This window comes from Cavia porcellus, unplaced genomic scaffold, assembly GCF_034190915.1.
Source record: "Cavia porcellus strain 051 isolate PalLab524CR breed Dunkin Hartley unplaced genomic scaffold, mCavPor4.1 scaffold_17, whole genome shotgun sequence".
NCBI lineage: Eukaryota > Metazoa > Chordata > Mammalia > Rodentia > Caviidae > Cavia > Cavia porcellus.
Genome location: NW_026947500.1, coordinates 28,040,793 through 28,061,337, shown reverse-complemented (window position 1 = coordinate 28,061,337; position 20,545 = coordinate 28,040,793). Strand labels below are relative to the sequence as shown.

The window sequence follows — 20,545 nt, the reverse complement described above, 5'->3', positions numbered from 1 at the left end:
CGCTCCACACTGGATGACTCAGAACACACAGAGTCCGGCTCCCTATGTACCCGACTTCCCACAGCAAATGCACCACAGTGCCACGCAATGGGAAGGAGAGCACTGCAAAGACGAGGTGACTCAGAGATCCAAGTTTTGAAACTTCACACAGCATTCTATGAGCTGAGTCATGGTGCTAGCTGGATTGACTACTGAGCATCTCAAGTGTCAGCAGAGCCCCAAATGCTTCCAGTAACTCTCAGAGAGCATGAGTTCAGCTGGTCAACATGTGCACTGAGTCCTCGGAAGCCTCCTTCAGTCAAGGTGACAGGCTAGTGGTTCAGCAGCAAGGAGCATAGCCGACAGCCAAGTGAGGGCTGACCACAAGAAGGACTGTATTTCTGAGAAACGACCAAAGTGTTGAGCTGTACTCTGTATTCACAAAACACTTCTTTATTACATCAAGAATGCTCAAAGTTGCTGGATGTGGTTGTGCATGCCTGTATTCAGCACTTGGGAGGCTGAGGCAGGAGGATCATTGTGAGTTTGAGATCAGCCTGAGCTACCAAGTGAGCTCAAAGCCAGCCTGAACTGCATAGTGAGACCTGTCTCATAAAAACAAAAACAAAAAACAAAAAACACAAACAAAAAAACCAAGAATGCTCAAAGTATTAAATTGTACCTTGTATTCACAGAATACTTTTTTTCTTCAAATCAATTACATTCAGGTTATCTGACAGATATCATAAAACTGCCCACCATAGTCAGATGACTACTTTAGAATTTTCCCTATGAACTTTCTAGTATGTTTCAGAACTCACATATGCATCCCACATAGAACTACAAAGTACAGAGCAAAGACCCATTCTTAGACACCTTGCCAAAGCCACAACAGACGTTTGAAGTAAGCAGCATAAACTTGAATCTCCTGGCTAATGAGACATCTCCCTCCTTAGCACCACGTACACACACACATACACACGTGCACACAACCCTGTAAACATGCATGCCTGGCATGCAATTTAATCATGTGTTTGGGCAAATAATTCAAAGCCTGTCCTGAGAGTTCACACACACTTCTTGACAGAAAATCAATTTTTACAACAGTGAAACATTTTGGTTTTTTGCTTTTTGCTTTTATTGTGGTACTGGGGATTGAATTAAGGTCTTAATGCATGCTAAGGGAGCACTATACTACTGAGTCACATCCCCAGCAAAACAGTCAAACACGTTAGGATACTCAATTCTTCTCTTACATGAAACACAAGATGCAGAAGGCAGTGAGGTAGATGATCAAGCTGTGCTGTTGTTGTTTTTATTTCAGTAAGCATGAGCCTGTGAAATAAAAGACACTGGCAAAATCTAGGCAACACTATTTCTTTAGCATGGTTTCCAGAGGCAAAAGGACAAGCTTTAATATTAAGCTCCACAAAGCCAACTGCTCATTGCCTAAACTATTTTAAAAGACAGTTCAGATTTTGTGGTTAAATGGTATCTGTACAATTCTATCTACAGAGCATTCAAAGGCAGAGTATCTGTGTAGAATGTTTCCATAACAGAATTTCACCTGCAATGGCATGTCAACACTGTTGTGCTGCTTAAAACTGTCACGATGGCCAAGTGCCGTGGCACATGCCTGTAATCCCAGCACATGGGTAGCTAAAGCAAGAGGACTGCCATGAATCCAAACCCAGCCTGAATTACAAAGTGTGACTCTTGTCTCAAAAGCGAAACAAAAAAATAAATAAAATAAAAACCAAAAGAAAAACTCATTATGATATGAAAACCTTAATATGTAAGTTAGCTATGAAATAAAAGACAGATAATAGGAAAGAAGAAAAAAGTTATTGTAACCCAGCATGAACAATGTATCTAAAGGTATACTTCCACTCAGTACAATTGTCTTACATCTTTTATACGTGTTTTGTCCTATAGTCTGGTGCATATATATATATATATATATATATATATATATATATACATATATATTTCTTTTTAATAGTCTGGTTTTTAATCTATATATATGACAAGGGTTTATAAGAGAAATACATGAATTAAATTCTGGCAAAATACAAGGATGGTGGGAAAAAAAAAGAATAGAAAGGTGTTATATACATGTATCAACTCCCTAGAACTAACATGATTATTATGTACTGCAAACACGTACCAATAAAGTTAAAAAAAAAAAAAAAGGCAGTCATGAACACTGAGAAGAGAACTAAAATGAGCCAGATTTCATAACTTTCCAGCAAACAGGTTTCCCAGGGACTCAAGTACAATGCTGAGGTCAGGGCCTTTGCACTCTGAGTTCCAGATAGTGCTGGCTTCACTGAGATGTGGACACCTGATGTTTCCCACAGACAAATTTAGCCAAGAGCCCACCAACTTTTACCTTTCCTCAACACCAGTGTGACCATCTTACCTTAGGCTTTTATCTTTCACCACTGTCAAGTTCAAATCGTACCTCTTAGACATTACACACTGTCTGATTTTGTTGCAGAAAGCTTTTATTGATTTTTTTCATAAATCATCTCACTAGGAAAATGCCCCGACCTATCTAGTTCACTTAGCTAACTGTGGTTTTGAGTGTGATCAGCTTATACACAGAGACTTGTACACTCTGCCCGTATGCTGGTGCCTGTGCTTCTCTATCCAAAATCATTCCAAACAGTACTTATTATTTTCAGAATCAAGACTTTGCTTCTAAGTTTATGTGGCCCTAGGGATGGCATGCCAAACCAGTATGCTCCCACTTGTACTCCACTCCCCAACCCCTTAAGATTTAGTTTAGAATTACAGTTCAATAACAGACTGTAAAACAGATTCTATCTGAGATAAAATCCAAAATTACATCACAGTGAAGGGTTCTAGAGGACCACTTGTGTAAACATTAGAAGTCACCCTAGTGACCATAATTATAGCTTATTTAGGATTTGTGTCCATGTTTTAAACCATATACATGCACATATATAATTCTATTGAACTGAAAAAAAGCCAGATGATGCATGAACAAGTGTAACTGTCATTTGACAGCTGAGAAAACTGAAGCACAAGCTAAGGAACTTTGTCAGAGACACAGAGCTAACTTGAGAAGGAACCAGGATTCACGGCCAGAGCTCAAATGGCCAAGCCTAACTCTTACCCATTCTAGGGAGGCAACTTTGCAAAGGAAGACTGGGAATACACGTGTGAGTTCAGTCAAAATTTCCAAATGTCCTTGTTCTTCAGACATGATGGCTTAAAACAGGCTTTAGGTTAATGGAGGCAAACATATGGCATGCATGCTGCGGCAAGATGTTTGTATCACTGAAAGCTCTTTTTTTTTTTGTCTTTTTTCCTTTTTATTGGTACCGGGGATCGAACTCACGACTGCCTGCTGGCAAGGCAGGTGCTTATGCCGCTGAGCTAAATCCCCAGCCCCTCACTGAAAGCTCTAAAAGGTTTGCTATCACTGCTTTAGGTTATTCTTTCAAAAGACAGTGTGTTTATACAGCTAGATATTACACTTGAAAACAGCTAAGAATTACTATGAACACAGAAAACTGTTTCATAAGATGGAGAAATAACAAAAAGCTTACTTTTTTTGAAGTTTACGATTTTTTTCAGCCTGTCCTCCCAATTTGCTAAGTCCCAAGGCATCCTGAGATGAGTTTTCTGTCTCAGAAACACCGGCTACAAAAAAGCAAAAAAGCCCCGAAATTTGGAGTAAATTCACATGGCAAAGTTATATGTTTTCACAAATACGTAGAAGATTCTGCAGGTAGAGAGCTAAATAGTTTCTGAAGGGTAAGCTTCCAAGCAAACACATACAAATGTTCAAGAGAGTAAACTAGCACTTATGAGGTTAATCATTCATGCCAAATGAGTGTCCAGTGCTCCGCTTTGGTTCACAGGTAGACAGACTGACGAAGGAGACTGGGCTGTCTGGAGAACGCTCAGCCATGAGTCCTCGTGGGCACTGGGCACACGCGGCAGGCACAGGGGAAAAAGCTCAAGCTCTCCCATTCCCAGCAGTTAGGACAGCTGCCGCAAACCCACCCACCTTGTCCTGCTGATTCTTTGCCAGTTTGTCCAGGCCGACCCTTTTCCTTTTTGCCAAACAAACGACCAATGGAGGACTTGATGCCCTTCTTCTTTGGGGCTTTGTGGAGGGAGTCCTGGCTGCTGTTACTGCTACTGGGATTGCTCACAGGACCATCCTGGGAGCCTGTTGAGCTTGAAGGAAAGAAAATGGACTTTTACCACATGCCCTCTTCATAGCTCCACAGTCCACTCACATGTACCAGAACAGTCTGCATTTTCAATATTCCTTCAATCAACTTCCTAAAGAACATTTCGAGTCTCTTACCCGCAGTACACTGTGCCTAGCAACGCAGGGTCCCAGTAATGCTTCCACAGACCTCTGTCTGGAAAGCCAAGACTCTGCTGTTGCTCCCTGCTCAGAGGAGGCCTGTACTCTAGCCTGCCTGGTGTGGACACCTAAGGAACACCCTCTGCAGGGGCCTTGCTCAGCCAGTGAGGGTTGTGCTCTGTCAACAGGAAAGAGAACAAGGTCTCAGAAGCCGGAGCAACTGGAGTTCCACCTTCCCTCTCAGCAGCTCCTGCAGGCTGGCCCCTGGGTCCTGCTCTCCTCACATGCAAAGCGAGAGGCGTACTATCTCTAGGGACACTGTGGAGACCAATGTGCCTGCCTGATCATACTGCCTGGTATGGAACAGAAGCTTCTAAGAGGAAATGTGAAAAACAACAGTCTGCAGGTAACCAAGCCTTCATGGCCTCCTGATGGAACATGCTTACTAAAGGGATAGGGATGATGTGGGACTCTCAAGAGCTTAAAAGACCCAGAGTGTGGGAGGGCACCTGACAGGCACATACTGCCCACAGAACAGCACGATCCTGAACCTGTCACATCCGTGTGGCAAATTGTTCAACAGGAATAGAAAGAAAGTTCTTAAAAGAAGTGAATGTGTGGGATCTGAAGAAATGGAGCTTTCTCTCAAGTGGTAATTCCAAATAATTTCCTTTCTTTCTTAACTTTGCCCAAACAGAATGCCTGGATGTCACTACAGCCTCAGACGTTCTAGGTCTAATGTTTAAATAATCACAACCGAATGACCTTGCTGAGCATTCTTTAAAACCTTGTTTTTTCCCCCAGGAAAAGACTAATAGATGTTATCAAACCTAAGACAGGCAAGTTTCGCAGGGGTCTAGCGGCCTACGAGATCTGCTCCTTACTTTCGTATGTCCCTGATGTCCTCGTGGCTGACTGTGTGCAATGCCCCTTTGTGCAGCCTGTCTAGCCGAAGGGACTTCGGAGAGGAGGGAGGGGAAGTTTCACATTTTATCGTTGTCTTGTCATCTCGTACTTCTTCTCTAGAAGGTGGCAACTGAGGAATGAAAAACCAAAACCAGTTAACAGTGAATTGTTTAGAAAACACATCACATAGGCTTTAAATGACATAAACTGACTCAAACCTATTAGCTACACTTTCTACCTGTACTGAAAAAATCTCATTTTAATTGAATGCCAACCTGAAGGCCTGTTTTGTCTGGGAGAATGGGACCACACAGAGACAACAGGGCAGGCTGACCTGTAGCCTTCCTTCCTGGAAGCCACGGCAAGCCCAGGGACACCATGACCCCCCTTCAGCTCAAGGTTCTGCTCTCCCTACAACCTCAGGTACATCGGAGGATAATTACTGAGGGACAGTGAAGTCCTGAATGAAGCCTGCTCACTGCAATTATCACTTCAAGTTAACAAAGTTACTCTCATTACTGAAGAACATGTGACACGTAGCTTCACTTCCTGATGTCATTCAAAGGGAACCTCCACTAGTGAGGGCCGAGACTCAGGGAAACTGTCAATATTTACCTCTAGCAGGAAACAAGACAAGGACAGCATGAGCCAAGAACCAAATATGCATGTGTGTGGCTTCTGTTTATCACTATCTGGACCACATGTTACGAGCGGAAGCATCTGCGTGCAGCCTAAAACCTTACTTCATGTGGCCTGATAGAATAATCCGGGGTATATTATTAAAAGAGGGTTGTGCAGACCCTGAGTTTTCCTTTTGGGGATGGCACAGGAGTGTGCCTTTGTGTTGAGGAAGGCAGGACTGTGGAAACAGTGCACATGTGAACCTTTCAGGGTCTGTGTAGGCCCTGTTTAGAAGACTGTTGTTTTTTGGTTTTGAAGAAGGACTAGATTACATAAAACATTCATGGTGGACAAGTGTATGAACAACAAGACTTCAATAGTTAACTTCTTTGTCAGTGCAATTGTAGCAAAGATACAGATTCCATTATAGTCCTGTAGCAGCTCACAGAGGACCAGCTAGATTAGTGTAATTCACAGCTGAGAGCATTTAGGATATGATCTTAACTGATAAATAGATGAATTCTGTATCTTTCTCTCTCTTTTTGGAGAGAAGGTTTCACTATACAGTTCCAGCTGGCCATGAACTCACACTGCAGCCCAGGCTGGCTTCAAACTCCAGCAGTCCTCCTATATCAGCCTCCTGAGTCCTGGGATAACAGGCATATACCACCTTGTCTGGATCTCATTTTTAATTGTAGTAACAAAATAAAAAACTGCCGTGGGCTGGGGTAACCAGAGCATGCTTACTTAGCATGTTCAAGGCCCTGTGTTTAACCTCCAGCAATCTCATCTATAAAAAAGGCCATCATGCTTGAAATTACCAACATGAATCATAAAAGTTCAAAAAATTTTGGGGAGGGAACCAGAAATCAAACTTAGGACCTTGCTGTTTGCCAGGCATCATTTAAAGTTTCAGGTTAAAACAATCATTTGTTAAAATAGAAAAGAAAAAAGAAGAGGTAGGGTACTATATGTATGCTCCACGCACAAAAAGAGATTCTTGCACCAAGACTCCCTACACTGGCCCTCGCTCTGCCCAGAGACTTCCAGGCTCACTGAACAAGGCCTTCATTCTGTTTGTATTCTTTTCTGGGAGGAAAGCTCAAGGCTAGGACACACTGCCTTGTCTCAGACCTGTCCACAAGTGACAAGAAGTCCCCTCGGTCTGCCCAGTTAAACTGAAGTGAAGAGGTAACCATCCCATACCGGTCTTTGTCTGGCCCGTGTTTGGTGTCCTTAGACTCAGCCCTAGGCTAATCTTCACGGCCAGCCCAGGACAAGTCTCCTCTAAGTCACCAGGCTGCATGCTGAGGAGAGATGACCAGTGAACAAGACCAGGCTACAGAACCACACTTAAGTCCACTGAACGGAGGTAAACTCTCCGACTGGCTGCTGGTGAAAGTGCCTCATCTCACTTTGGGCAGGCACAGATCGCGGCCATTCTGAGCAGCACTACTGTGTGGATCACTTCCTCACTTATATGAGAGCAAGCCACAGTCCCACTGGGCCAAGGAACAGCTCCCAGGCCAGGAAACAATCAGCATCAGAGTGAGGATCTGTACCCGTGTCCTACTAAATTACCCTTCTGCCCAGCCCCATAGAGAAGCTCACACACAGCTGCTGAGGACAATTACCACTTGGCACCTGTGGCAGCACTGCCCCACAAGTGCACCACCAGGAAGGCAGGAAGTAAGAAGCGGGCATGGCACAGAGCCAGAGACAGCAGGCATTAGGGGGAGGTTCTAGATCGACAGAAAGAAAGCCCCCCAATCCCCACTGCTCCCAGGGCACTGCTTTTATTTCCAAGGTTTCCTCTGAGAGGGAGACTGCCAACAGATCAGAGCATCTTGACCAATCCAGGCCCAAGGGAGATGTGGTCCAGGTTTTCAAATTAAACCAGACTTAACTCATACCTGCTCTGCACATCATGTGATCTAAGTTTCAGTTTCCACATCTGTAAATGGGGTAAGCACAGTAACTGGTTTCTCACAGGGATGTGCTTGTGGACTAAATATATCAACAAAATGGCCAAGCACTGAGTTTGGCACCTGGCAGAGAGCAGTGCTTACTAAGTTCTAGCCATCCATATGAGAAAAACTGGTTTTCCTCAATCTAAAGCCTATGGCTCTGCTTCAAACACTCCCACCTTTCAAATCCATAATTCCATGTCCATTATAGACACGCATGCAATGGTTAGAAGCAAAAGCAGTTAAAGTAGCCAATGCTCACATTTCTCCCCTAGTTCCATGGATAGCTGATTGCCCAGAGAATAGTAACTTTTGATGTGGCAGGTCAGTTTAAACATTTCCAATGAAACACCAGTTATTTATTGCAAAATAATGACAACATTACACTTATGTGTGACATACAATACTCTTCCATGCATTAGGGAGAAAAAAAGGTATGCTTAGTTACTGGACAATTTACCTTTCTACGATGTTTCCTTAAGTCGCTAGGCTGACAAGATGCATGCAAAGAAATAGAGACCAGATTTATGGCACGCTTTAGTTAAAAATTCAAGTATCTACACGAGCAAATATATTACAATATGAAGGACAAGACAGAAATAAGGCAGACAGGATTTAGAGGAAATATAACTGGAAATCAAATAATTTTTTATCACAAATTTAACTCTAAGTTATCCAAGATTTACTAGAAAGCACTATAAATTACTACTCAACAAGCAAATTCTGTTACAACACAGGCGATTTAAAGCATGGCACTGTATAGAACAAAGGGCTCTGATAACCACCTACTCTCTAATATTCCCATGATGACAAGTATGTTACAGCAACATCTATTGTAAAACTGAACAGCCAAGCATGGAGGAGTGCACTTATAATCCCAGCATTTGGGAAGCCAAGGCTGGAGAATTGCCACAAGTCCATGGCCAACCTGCACTACATGAGTTCAAAGCCAGCCTGCACTGCATGGCGAGATCCTGTCTCAGAAAAACACAAAAATCTGAACAAATTTATTTTTAGTTAATCATTTTTTGTGCAATACAGTAAAATCTTCACCTAGAATATGACTTACAGCTTCTCAAAATATATCATTTATCCCTGCGTGCAGTGGCATACACAAGAAATCACAGCACTCTGGTAGGCTGAGGCAGGAAGGTTGACAAGTTTGAGCTCGGCTGGGCAATTAGCAGGATCCTGTCTCACAATAAAAAATAATACTGGAAAAAAGAGGAGTGTGTGTATCTCATTGCCCAAGCCTGGATTCCATCTGGGGTACTGTGGAATACAAAGGAGCAGACTGGAAATAAAAGAAAGCAAGCTACGCATCCTAAAATACCTAACAAAAAAAGCTAACACACGGGGCTGGGGATTTAGCTCAGCAGCATAAGGACCTGCCTTGCAAGCAGGCGGTCGTGAGTTCAATCCCAGGTACCGATAAAAACACACACACACACACACACACACACACACACACACACACAAAAAGCTAACACAGTACAAGGTAGGTAGTATTTTAATTACAAAGTAGTCCATTAAAGACTATAGCATATGCCCAATAAGTTGATGAGATTTAGAATTCTGATTATAATCATTAAAATCTGATTCATATTGTCTGTATAAAGTTTCCATTAATTTCACACACAGCAGTGGCCCCTCCCCTTCCTTCTGCAGTATGCAGGGTTGAATCCAGTTGGGGAACTCAACAAACTACATTCCCAGCCATGAATATATTCTTATTTTGACACAGGACATTGCTACACTGCTCATACTGGCCTTAGACTTATAATCCTCCTTCTTAGCTTCCCCAGTAGCTGGCATTACCACTGCATGTGCCACTGCATTAAGCCTAGAGTATTTCTTAACATAGGAAATATTTCACTCATGAATCATGCAGATCCTACACAATCTAACGAAAACCACTCAACCACTTATATCCCACTTGTAAACACATTCACAAATTATATATTAAATGCAATTGATCACTACTGAGCAAAATACATGTATAATGACAAAAACCCCAAACCCCACTAATGAGTCATAATCCAGCTCAGACTCACAGGTGCTTGCCTGGTTACCTGTGCAGAGCCATCACAGAATGGGGAGGGGCTGGAAGGGGAGCTTGATGGACAAACTACAAATTGATAGGGCCCTGGGGCCTGGATTAGAATTGAATCTGGAGATGGCTAAAATAAAACAAATACAAGGGAGGTATAGGAAATCAAAACCAACAATGGAAGCACACAGACTGTCAGCCAGCATACTGAATTAGAGAACCAGGAAAAAAGAGTTTTCTTCCATGGTTGTTTGTGGTTCTGGAAATAGAAGCCAGGGGTACTCTAACACTGAGCTATAGTCCCATCATTTCTTCCTTTTAATTTCAAAACAAGGTCTTGCTAAATTGTGCAGCCTACCCTTGAACTTATGATTGTCTGCTTGAGTCTCCTGAGTAGCTAGAATGATAGGTGTGACCCAATTGGGATACTCAGCCCTTTTTGAGTCAGTGTCTTCCTAAATTGTCCAGGCTGACCTTAAACTGGCAAAACTCCCAGTTCAGACCACAAGTAGCTGGGATTACAGACGTATTACTGCACTTCTTTTACAAATGTCTGGAAAGAAGGACACAATTGAAAAATGAGATTGTCAAAAAGATTAAAATATAATGCCAGGCTTGGTGCCACATGTCTGTAATCCCAGCATGTGAGAGGCTGAGGCAGGAGAATTGCCATGAGTTCAACGCCAGCTTGACTTACACCACAAGATCCCTTTTGCAAAAAACCAAAAAATAATAAATAAATGTTTGAAAACAAGAAAAAAAGGCCAGGGATATAGCTTCATGGCATAGCACTTGCCTGGCAAGCACAACGTCATGAGTTCAATTCCCAGTACCAAGAGAAAAAAAAAGAAAAAAGGTTTGGTGAGTGGGTTGGCGCTTGCCTAGTATGTGGGAGGCCCTAGGTTCAATCTCAATACTGCCAAAAAAAGAAAAAAAAATTTACCTTAACACTGTCTATTCCTAGGAAACAGGAACTCTACTGCTGCTGTGCCTTGTAGAAACCTCATGATGAATATCTAGCTATGCAAATATTAAAATTAATCTGTTGTAGATGTGTGATTAATTAATAACTCAGTTTCAAAATCTTGAACCTAAAATACAGGCCGTTTTCTTCAGGGTAAAAAGACAGGAATGCAACATGCAACATGCAACATTTCACGCAGAGGTGCTGGGGCAGCCGCAGGGGAAAGCCTGCACTTACCAGAGTCATGACGCCCAGTCTGTCCACCTCCCGGGCCGGGCTGTGTGGGACCATTCTTGGGGTGGAGCGACCGCTGCCTGGAGGAGAGGAGCCAGCCAGAGAGGAAGCAGGATAGGGGGGAATAGAGCTCATTGATCTAAAACGACCAAGATTGTCTAAACTTCCACTGCCAACTCTACTCTCAATCTCCTCTGCTCGCTGCTCTGTGTTTTCCTTTTCTTCTTGGATCAGCCTAAAATAAAAACAAAAGTGGTCATCCTCCCTTTATTAGTGAACAGATTTATGTGCTTGGACAAAAAAATTTATTCATACACTGTATCACTATGTGCAAGCTCCAATAACTTTCTATTTGTTTTTAATATAATAAATTTGGAACAACAAAAAATAAACCTTCTGCTGAGTTTTGCTGATTCTGATATCTCTCATTTGATTTAATCACTTTATACATTTGGAGGAGGCTGGATGATAATCTTTTCCATGGTTACTGCTAATAATTCCTTAGTAAGCAAAGTGCCATTTAAACTTTAGAACTCTGACTTTCCTATTTAAAGCTGTACATTTCTCTATAGATTTAAACACTGCAAATCAGAAACTCTGATCAAAGAATTGATTCATAAAAAAAAACAAAACAACACGTTCCCAAGCAATTTACTATACAACTGTTGCCTGGCAGAATTCTCTACCTGTCTTCTGCAGGTTTCTGGATTCGTGTAAACCATGTTGCATGAATTTATAATTCAAGATTACCTGCTCTTCTATCCAAAGGTATTATGTGTAATTTCTTCCCTTAGTTATTCATTATGGATAACCAAACAGTAGTTGGGGTATCCAACCATATCAATAATAATTATCCTAACAATAAGGAGCAAACACCTTGCAGGAACTCTGCAATTACCTTAATATTAGGGGAATTATTTGTGGAATCAAAATTCTACTTAAATATTCTGAGAAAAGTGGGTTTTTGGTTACTATTAACAAAAGGAAATCTACAAGTCAGTGTATGCATCTTAGCTTTTACACCAGGTCAACTTATTGCATAATTATTCCTATCTAGCAATACATTGTAAAAAAATAAAAACTGCCAGGTGTGGTGGCACAAGCCTATAGTCTCAGCACTTTGCAGGCTGAGGCAGGAGGACTGCCATGAGCTTGAGGCTAGCTTGGGCTACGTTCAAGGCCAGCCTGGACTACACAGCCACATCTTGTCTCAAAAATAAATTGATATAAAAAACTAATGGTACATAATCCTTCTGTAGGCCCAGAAAGATGGGGAAGGACTGTCTTTCTGAGTTACCACTGTTAAAAAAGGTGCCTGTAGGTTGGGTGTGGTAGCACATACTGGTAATCCTAACACCTGGAGGAGGAGGAGGACAAAGCTGGAGACCACAGTGAGTTAGAGGCTGGTGGGCTACCTAGTGAGTTCAGGGCCAGCCTGAGCTACAGAGCAAGACCCTATCTCAAACAAGACAAAACCAATCAAACAACAAGGACAAAAAATAGCAGCTATAAACTCAGTTTATAAAGTCAAACACTTCTGCAGTACAACTGATTTTCTGCTTTAAAGCTTTCAGTCCTCTGGATGTTTGTTTTCTCCCCTTGTGTGATGATGGGGACTAAACACAGGACTCTGGCACTGAGCTACATCCTCAGACCTTGTTCACTCAGAGACAGGGTCTCACTGTCACTAACTTGCCTAGATAGGGCTTGAAGTTGCCATTCTCCTGCCCTAGCCTCCTGGAGTGCTGTTACTGGAGGTGTGCACCAGCACCCCAGCTATCTGTTCTCTTATCTGTCTAAGGTTCTCTACAGGCAATCACACGTATTTCTGTGTCAATCTGAAAGAACCTCCCTCAACCCAGCCCATGAAACAAGCTGCTTCTCACATGGATTCAGGCCTGGCTGTGTCTACATCAGCTCTGAGCCAACACGGTGAATCTCACAATATCTCTGACTATAATGCTGCACCCCAGACCAAGCTACTATGCAAAGGACTTAACTGGGCCATCTTCATCACTACGTGGGCAAATTCTTGATCTGATTTAAAAACGTTCCCATAATTTAGTAAATTTTCCATTGTAACCCCTATCAGATTTGTTGAAGAAAATAAAAACCTTTAAGAAGATTCAGACACCAACTCTTAGACCACTCATTTTCCTACAGAGAATAAATTTTTACAGGCTGTAGTAGTACCTTCACATGGCAAAAGACAAGGAAGAGTAGGGACTTACAAACCAGACTCTGCATTCCATGCCAGGCTGCCATTCAACAGGCTTCTGGAAATGAAGCCCTGAGAAGTGCAGTGGCCTATGGGGTGGAGGTGGGGAGAGAGATGTGTAGTAGGACCCTGGGGGTACTTACAATCAAGGGGACACTCAGGATGGACGGATGCTAATAAGCAACGCTCCCTCATTTCCCATCTTTCACTTGCTATGGGCTATGCTGACCTCTTTCTTGCCCAGTCACCCTGCTGCCTGGCAGTGGCTAGCAGAAGAAAGCTGCTAGTACTTGTTCACTGTGTGTTCCAGTCACTACCTCTCCAGACCACAGACCTGAGGCTTGTGCACTGGGTGAGGGAGACGAGTGCTCTGCATATCTTCCCCCGCCAGGCACAGCTCACTGGCTGCTAGGGGAAGCTGAGTTCGCTGTGGGCACTGAGCCTCTGGGACACTCCTCATTGTGCTGTCAGCTTCTGGAGAAGACGACATTTCTCATTTCCAACAGTATCTCACATAGAAACACTGACACCACAATTACAGGAAGACTGCTCTAGTGATCTGAATTTATAATCAAAACAAATTTAGAAAAAAAGGCAAAAAACATTTGTTTTTCTTTTTGAGGCAAGTCTCTATATGTAGTTTCAGGTTGGTCTTGAACTCACTAATACAGCCCTGGCTGTCCTCAAATTCACACCAATTCACCTGCCCAGCCTTTTGAGTGCTTCACACCAATTCACCTGCCCAGCCTTTTGAGTGCTAGGATTACAAGTGTATACCATTGCATCCAGCAAGAAATTAAAATTCTTAAAATGGCCAGGCATGGTGATTTATCTATAACCCAGGTACTTGAGAGGCTGAGGCAGGGCCAGCCTGGACAACTTAGCAACATCCTGTCTTAAAATATTAAGGGGTTACATATGTAACTCATGGGCTGCCGCATGCCTATAATCTCAGCACTGGGGAGGCTAACACAGGAGGATCCCCATGTATTCAAGGCCAGCCTGGGCTCCATAGTGAGTATAAGCCTGAATTGCATAGCAAAAATCCTGTTTCAAAAAGATTAAAGAAGAATGTAATTTGGTGGTGCTTGTTCAGCATGTTCCCTGAGTTTAACCAACCCCATATTTGTATAACAGAATTTAGCTGAGTTCTATTGATACTGAACATTTAGAGGATGCTAATTCTATTTGTTTGTGACTTTTCAGAGCATACCAGGCTTCTCACACACCTGATTTCTTTGTTGATGGCATCGAGCTGTTCCTGAAGCATTATGGCCAAGGTCTGTGCATCGGCCTGCCCGCTGGGTGACAATAGATCAACTGAGCTAAGCAAAGTGTCCCTGTCATCTTCACCATCAGACACATCCACATCGCTCTCGAATGCCTGTGCCACATTTGCCAAAACACTGGCCTGCTGGGCACGTTCCCAATCTTGTTCATTGAGAGTCTGTACCTGTCAACAAGAAAGCTGAATCTCAGCAGACTGATATCAACAAGGCTCGTTATAGAGGCATTAAAGAGATATAACCAAAGTTTAAAACATTTTCAGTATAGGCCCAGAAGAGTTTGGAAAGAAGGGTCATGTTTATAAACTGCTGGCATGTGATATATAAGAAATGAAAGGTATAGGCATGGTGACACACAACTCTAATCCCAGCAACTCAGGAGGCTGAGGGAAGAGGATAGCAAATTCGAGCTCACCTTGGCCAAATTTGTGCAGCCCTATCTGAACTAATATTAAAAAGGGGTGGATGTAACTCAGCCATCCCCAGGTTGAATCCCAGCTGGAAGGGTGCAAAGGAATAGTGGGCAGGGAGTCCACTGCTGCTATGTACCAATGGCTATGTTAAAAAGTAAAGAAAAAATGGCTTAAATGCACTGGGTTTACTCAGCTGCCATCACATTTCAAGAGTTTTAATCAGATAGCACAGTGAACTTGAGTCTTGAGACTCTTGTGGCACTGAGAAAAACACAATGAAAGAGGAGCAAGCTGTGCAGAGACACGGCTTTCTCAGGCCATAGGTAACAGTGAGCTGGCAGGTAGCATGTTGTTGAGAAACGCAGTTCCCATAAAAACTGTAGGGAATCAGGAAGCACACAGCACAGACATGAGCACTCCCTCGAGGTCATCGCCTTCCCATTGGTTCATCCCTTCAGTGTGGAAACATTTTCCTTGCTTTCCACCTTTAAACAACAAACAGAAAACAAACCACACTTCATCCCCAACTTCTGGCTCCAGGATCCAGAGTCTAGAACCCGACTTTTCTGTCCCCCTGACTGCATTTGTGTAGGGAGTTGCCCTAGTAGTCTGCACTTCCTTTGCTCCCAGCCTGAAGCATGTGGCAAAGAGGCCTGCCACCCCTCCCCAAGCTACAGTTACAACTCCAGCTGCTCTTGACAGGCTCAGGCTTGCTTACTCCCTCTTCCCTAAAGCATCCTGCTCACATGGCCACAAAACATCACCTTTCCTGGTTTCCTCCTACCTGATGGGTCCTTCCCATCTCACAATAGTTCCCCCAACTCCTGAAATGCTCTGCAGCTCATCTGTGCACCTATCAGCAGGCTTTCATGTGTGAATTCAGTTTGCCTCATGCCTTCAAATGCCACGTGGAAGCTCACAGCCCGCATGCTGGAGCTCTAGCTCTAGCTCTGGACTGCTCTCATGGATATGAGTGTCTGACCCCAACCCTTGGAGACAGGACAGGCCTGTCAATCCGACTGCAGCCACAGCTCAACTCCTAGCCAGCCTCAATCCTGCCGCCTTCCTTATCTCAGGAAGCAGACCCCGGCTTTCTGTCTGCTCAGGCCTAAACCCTCGGGGTCAGCTGGACTCCTCACTCGTTCATGCGGTGTCTAATTGCTCAGCACACACCACCAGCTGGCTCTACCAGTGTCAGGACGCCTCCTCCTCGTTCCTGCATCAAGTCTTTGCTCACATATCGCACTTGTGCAGACACCTCCCTATCTACTCTACTGAAAATTCTCACGCCACAAACAGGGTATGCTGGCCCTTCTCTGTGTCCATCTTATTAACACCTGACACACTGGCATGGTTTGCAAATGTTCACAGACTCTGCTCTGCTCTTTAAGAGGTAGAGAATAAGTCTCACCTGCCCCACACCAAATGGGCAAGACCCAGCTGGAATAGAAATGAATAGAAGTGAACAGAAGTACCGGTATGGGATTTGCTGGACACCAAGGCCAGACACTGGGCTTTCTCCCACTCTCTAATAGTGTGTGCTATGAGGAGAGCCAGCACCAGGCAGCTCCACACCAGCACACACAGTGAGAACCTGAGCCTATGGCCTGTAGCTGTGGGAGTCCCCCAAGGCAGGGCCTCTGCCCCTGCCAGGCCCTTCACAACTGCAATATAGTGGGACTCTGAGCTGGAGTCACCCTGCTGTGCAGCTCCTGAACTCACACACTGGTGAACCAGGAATGCTCACTGAATGGAGCCACTATACTTTGTAGGACCTTGTTATGTAGCACTAGATAACTAACATCCATGCCATCTTTTATTTTGTTCAGCGCTTTTTGTCCTCAGTAGAACAGATCTAATGAAGTGAGCAGGCACGCTGTCATTTCAGCACCACTGAAGACCTCGGTCTACAGTGGTGCCTGGCCTTAACCAGCTGAACAACTCTGCGTACTCAGTAATAAGGTGGATTATCAAAAGACATGCTGTTGAAGAGAATGAAGTATACAGGTGCTGTAGTTCAGCTCTGGAATGTTCTTCAAAGGCCCTTGTTAAAGACTTGGTTCCCAGCCCTCGGTGGTGTGTATAGCCTGTAAGAAGATCCAAGTGGGAAGAGTCTGGATCACAGAGGGCTTGCTTTTGTGAGATGCTGGCCCCTTCTTTCCCTCTCTTTTGCTTCTTGGCCATGAAATAAGCACCTGTGCTCTGTCGCATGCTCCAACATGATAGGCTGCCTCATCCAAAGCAACAGGGCCAACTGATTTCACACTAAAACCCCTACAACTAAAACGGTGAAGCAACAAAAATCATTTCTGTTTATAAGATAAATGACTGATATGTTATCATACTAGAAATATGAATTATTTTCACTAAATCATAGATACATTACTATCCATCAACTTCAAGTTGGTAGCAATTAGCATTGCATCATCTGAGTGGTTTGCACTTTATCAGAATTTCTCTCTCTCTCACAAAACAAAAAAAAGCCCCGAAAGTACACTCTTACACGATTCGTCAGATAAAGGGAACCGGGGAGAAGCAGCCAGCCACGTATTCAGAACTTAGTTCAACACGACACAAGCAGGTAACTTTTACGCAAGCAGATGTACTGTACTTCACTCAAGCCTTGCCTTGGAAGGCTCGTCTCGCAGCGCTGCCAGTCGGCCTTTCTGGGGGCGTCGCAACACTGCGCTGGTGCTGTAGGCATCCGTGTGCCCATCTGCCATGGGGAGCCTGAAATCTGGGACGCTGCCCAAGTGGGGGCGGCTGAAATGTGAAACAAAGGTCATTGTTAGAAGAAAGGTAAACAAATTTTGTGACTCTTTCAAGCCAGACCTGTGGACTTGAAACCACGTAATTTCACACAGGAAGTGGTCTCCAAGGAGGGCACTTTTGTTATGTGCAGAGAGCTACATTCAGCCTGCTCAACACCAACATTTAAAACCCATGCAGACTGCCACAGACATGGAGGTAAGCCAGACACCCGAAACCCACCAGAGAATCGTCCTCTAGGTCAAAGATGCAGCCCCTTCATTTCAACTCTTTCTCAGCCTCCCCAAGGGGCACACCCAGATGCCACTTCCAGCCTTCCAGGGTTTTCCCTCTCCTGTCAAGAGCCATGAGTGAGAGCTGGGAGTCATAAAGCAGCCCTGAGGTGCAGACTGCATAAATCCCTTTAGCACAACTGGGGCACCTGGGAACCAGAGCTGAGGGCTGCCTTCTGGTTTTGGAGCGCAAAGCCCAGGTTTGTGTGCAGGCCCTTCCCAGGGGTGTGGGGAACACTGCTGTTGTTCCAAGGGGCTAAGGCTCCAGAGAAACAGTGGAAACTCAGCTCCAGCACCCACTCATGTATCCATCTTCCTGCTGTCTGCTTCTGCTAGAATGCCTGATATTCCAGCAAAGAAGGTGGTTTCCTTCATTTCAGAAATCCTTCAGAGGCAAAGATGCTGGGAGATGAATCCCACCAATCTGCTCACGTGGAGTTGAGCAGGGATCCCTCATGATTCCCCTCCCATCCACAGACAAGGCCCATGGCATACTCCAACTCATTTACTTCACATTTGCAGAGCCATATTTTAAAGAAGTGTTTCCATGGAATGTAAAGTGACATTCCTCACTTGTTCATAACGTGCCAAAACCTGGATGTTTCCTTTCAGCATAACTGTACCTGACGTCCTCCACTCCCTCATACTTATTAAATTGATTATTCATCTTTTCCAATATGACTGTACTACATGCTTGGAGACCATGGACTGGACAGAAGCTAAGCGCATAAAACTGTGTATATAATTCTAGACAGTTCACGGATCCTCTGAAGGCCACTGATTCCTCCTAGTTTTGATGTGTTTTCAGTGGGGCCTCTCGCAGCTGTGCCACCACCCACAACCAGTCCTTTCCCAGCCTACTGACAGAAGCCTGTCCCTCATCTGTCTTTCCACTCTTCAGCTGCAGCAATCTTGATTTTTTTGGAACCAGGAATTGAACTCAGGACCTTGCACTGGCCAGGTAGGCACTGCACTGCAGAGCTATATCGCTGGCCCCTGGGAGCAGTCTTTCTAGGAGGAGACCACGAATACAAGAGAACACATTCACCGGCAAGTCACATGAAGTCAGCCTTCCTGCTACAATCTCTGCAGTCCTCCTGGCCAAAGCTGATGCCATGCCTGCTGGGATTTGCTCTTGCTCCTCTAGGCCACCTAATGTGGAACTTCTAGACCTGTCTCCTAGAACCAGGCTAGCTCCTCTTTGGTGCCTCTGCGGCCACTGTTTTCGTGCTTCCCAACAGTGTGTGACATGGTCCATCCCTGCTGCTCCCTCGGAATCCCCACAGCAAGGGATCCTGTCCCTGCCTCCTTTCACTTCAACACCTGAGGCTGATAAACATGGGCAAGTCATCAGCTGTGTATCTTAAAAAATTTGTCCCTAAAACTTTTTTGCTCCTTCAGCTTCTCCCTTCTTCCCTTCATTAAGGACTGTGTGACCTTCTTTCATCTGCTTCCTGATGTACACTTTTCAAAGATACATCTTACTGAGTCCCCAGCGTGTGTCTTACTGCTGTCTTCGCAACACTAGCTTCAACTGGTGAGGCTCTCCATCATCAACACCTCATTTTTTTGTTTTAATGGCCGTTAAGGTGACCCCCCCTTCCCGCATAAGCAGGTAAGACCTTCATTTGGAAAGTTCACGCTGCTCTGCTTCTGCCGACAGTAGAAGCCTATCTCTGACTGGGAGCCATCTGCCCTGGTTTTTTTTCTTGTTCTCTAGAAACACATGTGGCTAGATCAGCACATGGGATGCCTTCCCTATTTTGGTATCTTAAACTTGCAATGCAGACAACTGGCCAAGCTCCACACTTTTTCTCTTGCCATGTTTCAACTAGGAGCTGCTCTGTAAACGGATTTCACAGCTAACCACTTTGGTGCCTTTTGCTGAGGTGTAACTCTTGTCTGTCGACCACTTTTCTTCAAAGATTACCCAAAAAATTGAAGTACCTTAATGAAAATGACTGCCTCTATCATAAAGATAAGAGGGAAAAAAAGAGGGATGTGTGTGGGGTTTATATGCTCAGCAGTTCACTGGATTCACTCACAAGTAAAGTGGTTCACTCCTGTGTCAGGCAACCTGAAGTCTTATCTCAAGATTCTAAAATAACAACATATCCTGAATTGTCAGTATCTCCTGAAAAGCATAAACTCCACATGCTGTCCTACACACATAAAATGTCAAGTTCCTCTGGCGTTCTAACTGGTACAGCTGCCTCCAGACAGGTTCAGGTTATCGTGTCTCTTCTGCTCCCATGAAGACAGTCCTTTAACTGTTCTCCTTGGCTTTGGTTTCCCGTCCTTGCACCTTAAAATCATACTGAATTAGGGCGCCCATGTCCAAATACTAGCTGATAATTTCTCAGCTAGGGCCCTGTATTTTTGAGTTTTGCCCATGGTACGTCTCCTAGGCACAAGCTACCACTCTGGAACACTAGTTTACTTTTTTCCCTAGTCTGCAACCATGCTACAGGATCCCAGAGGTCAAATCATGCCTCTACCCAATAGTGCTGCTCAC

General features: G+C 44.2%; 1 protein-coding gene across 8 annotated transcripts in view; it reads right to left on the bottom strand.

Moving 5' to 3' along the window:
• Ppfia1 (PTPRF interacting protein alpha 1) overlaps positions 1–20,545 on the bottom strand; it is a 106,233-nt gene that overhangs the window by 22,414 nt on the left and 63,274 nt on the right. For 6 of the 8 annotated variants that reach the window (XM_003468328.4, XM_063227685.1, XM_063227686.1 and 3 more), the window contains 7 exons: positions 17,617–17,752; positions 14,520–14,743; positions 11,076–11,307; positions 8,285–8,314; positions 5,215–5,366; positions 4,022–4,194; positions 3,558–3,651 (listed from right to left, as the gene is read on the bottom strand). In XM_003468328.4, the coding sequence (XP_003468376.1) occupies positions 3,558–3,651; positions 4,022–4,194; positions 5,215–5,366; positions 8,285–8,314; positions 11,076–11,307; positions 14,520–14,743; positions 17,617–17,752 (1,041 nt within the window). The remainder of the gene's footprint in view (positions 1–3,557; positions 3,652–4,021; positions 4,195–5,214; positions 5,367–8,284; positions 8,315–11,075; positions 11,308–14,519; positions 14,744–17,616; positions 17,753–20,545) is intronic. The other 2 variants (XM_063227690.1, XM_063227691.1) reach the window with 1 other exon arrangement.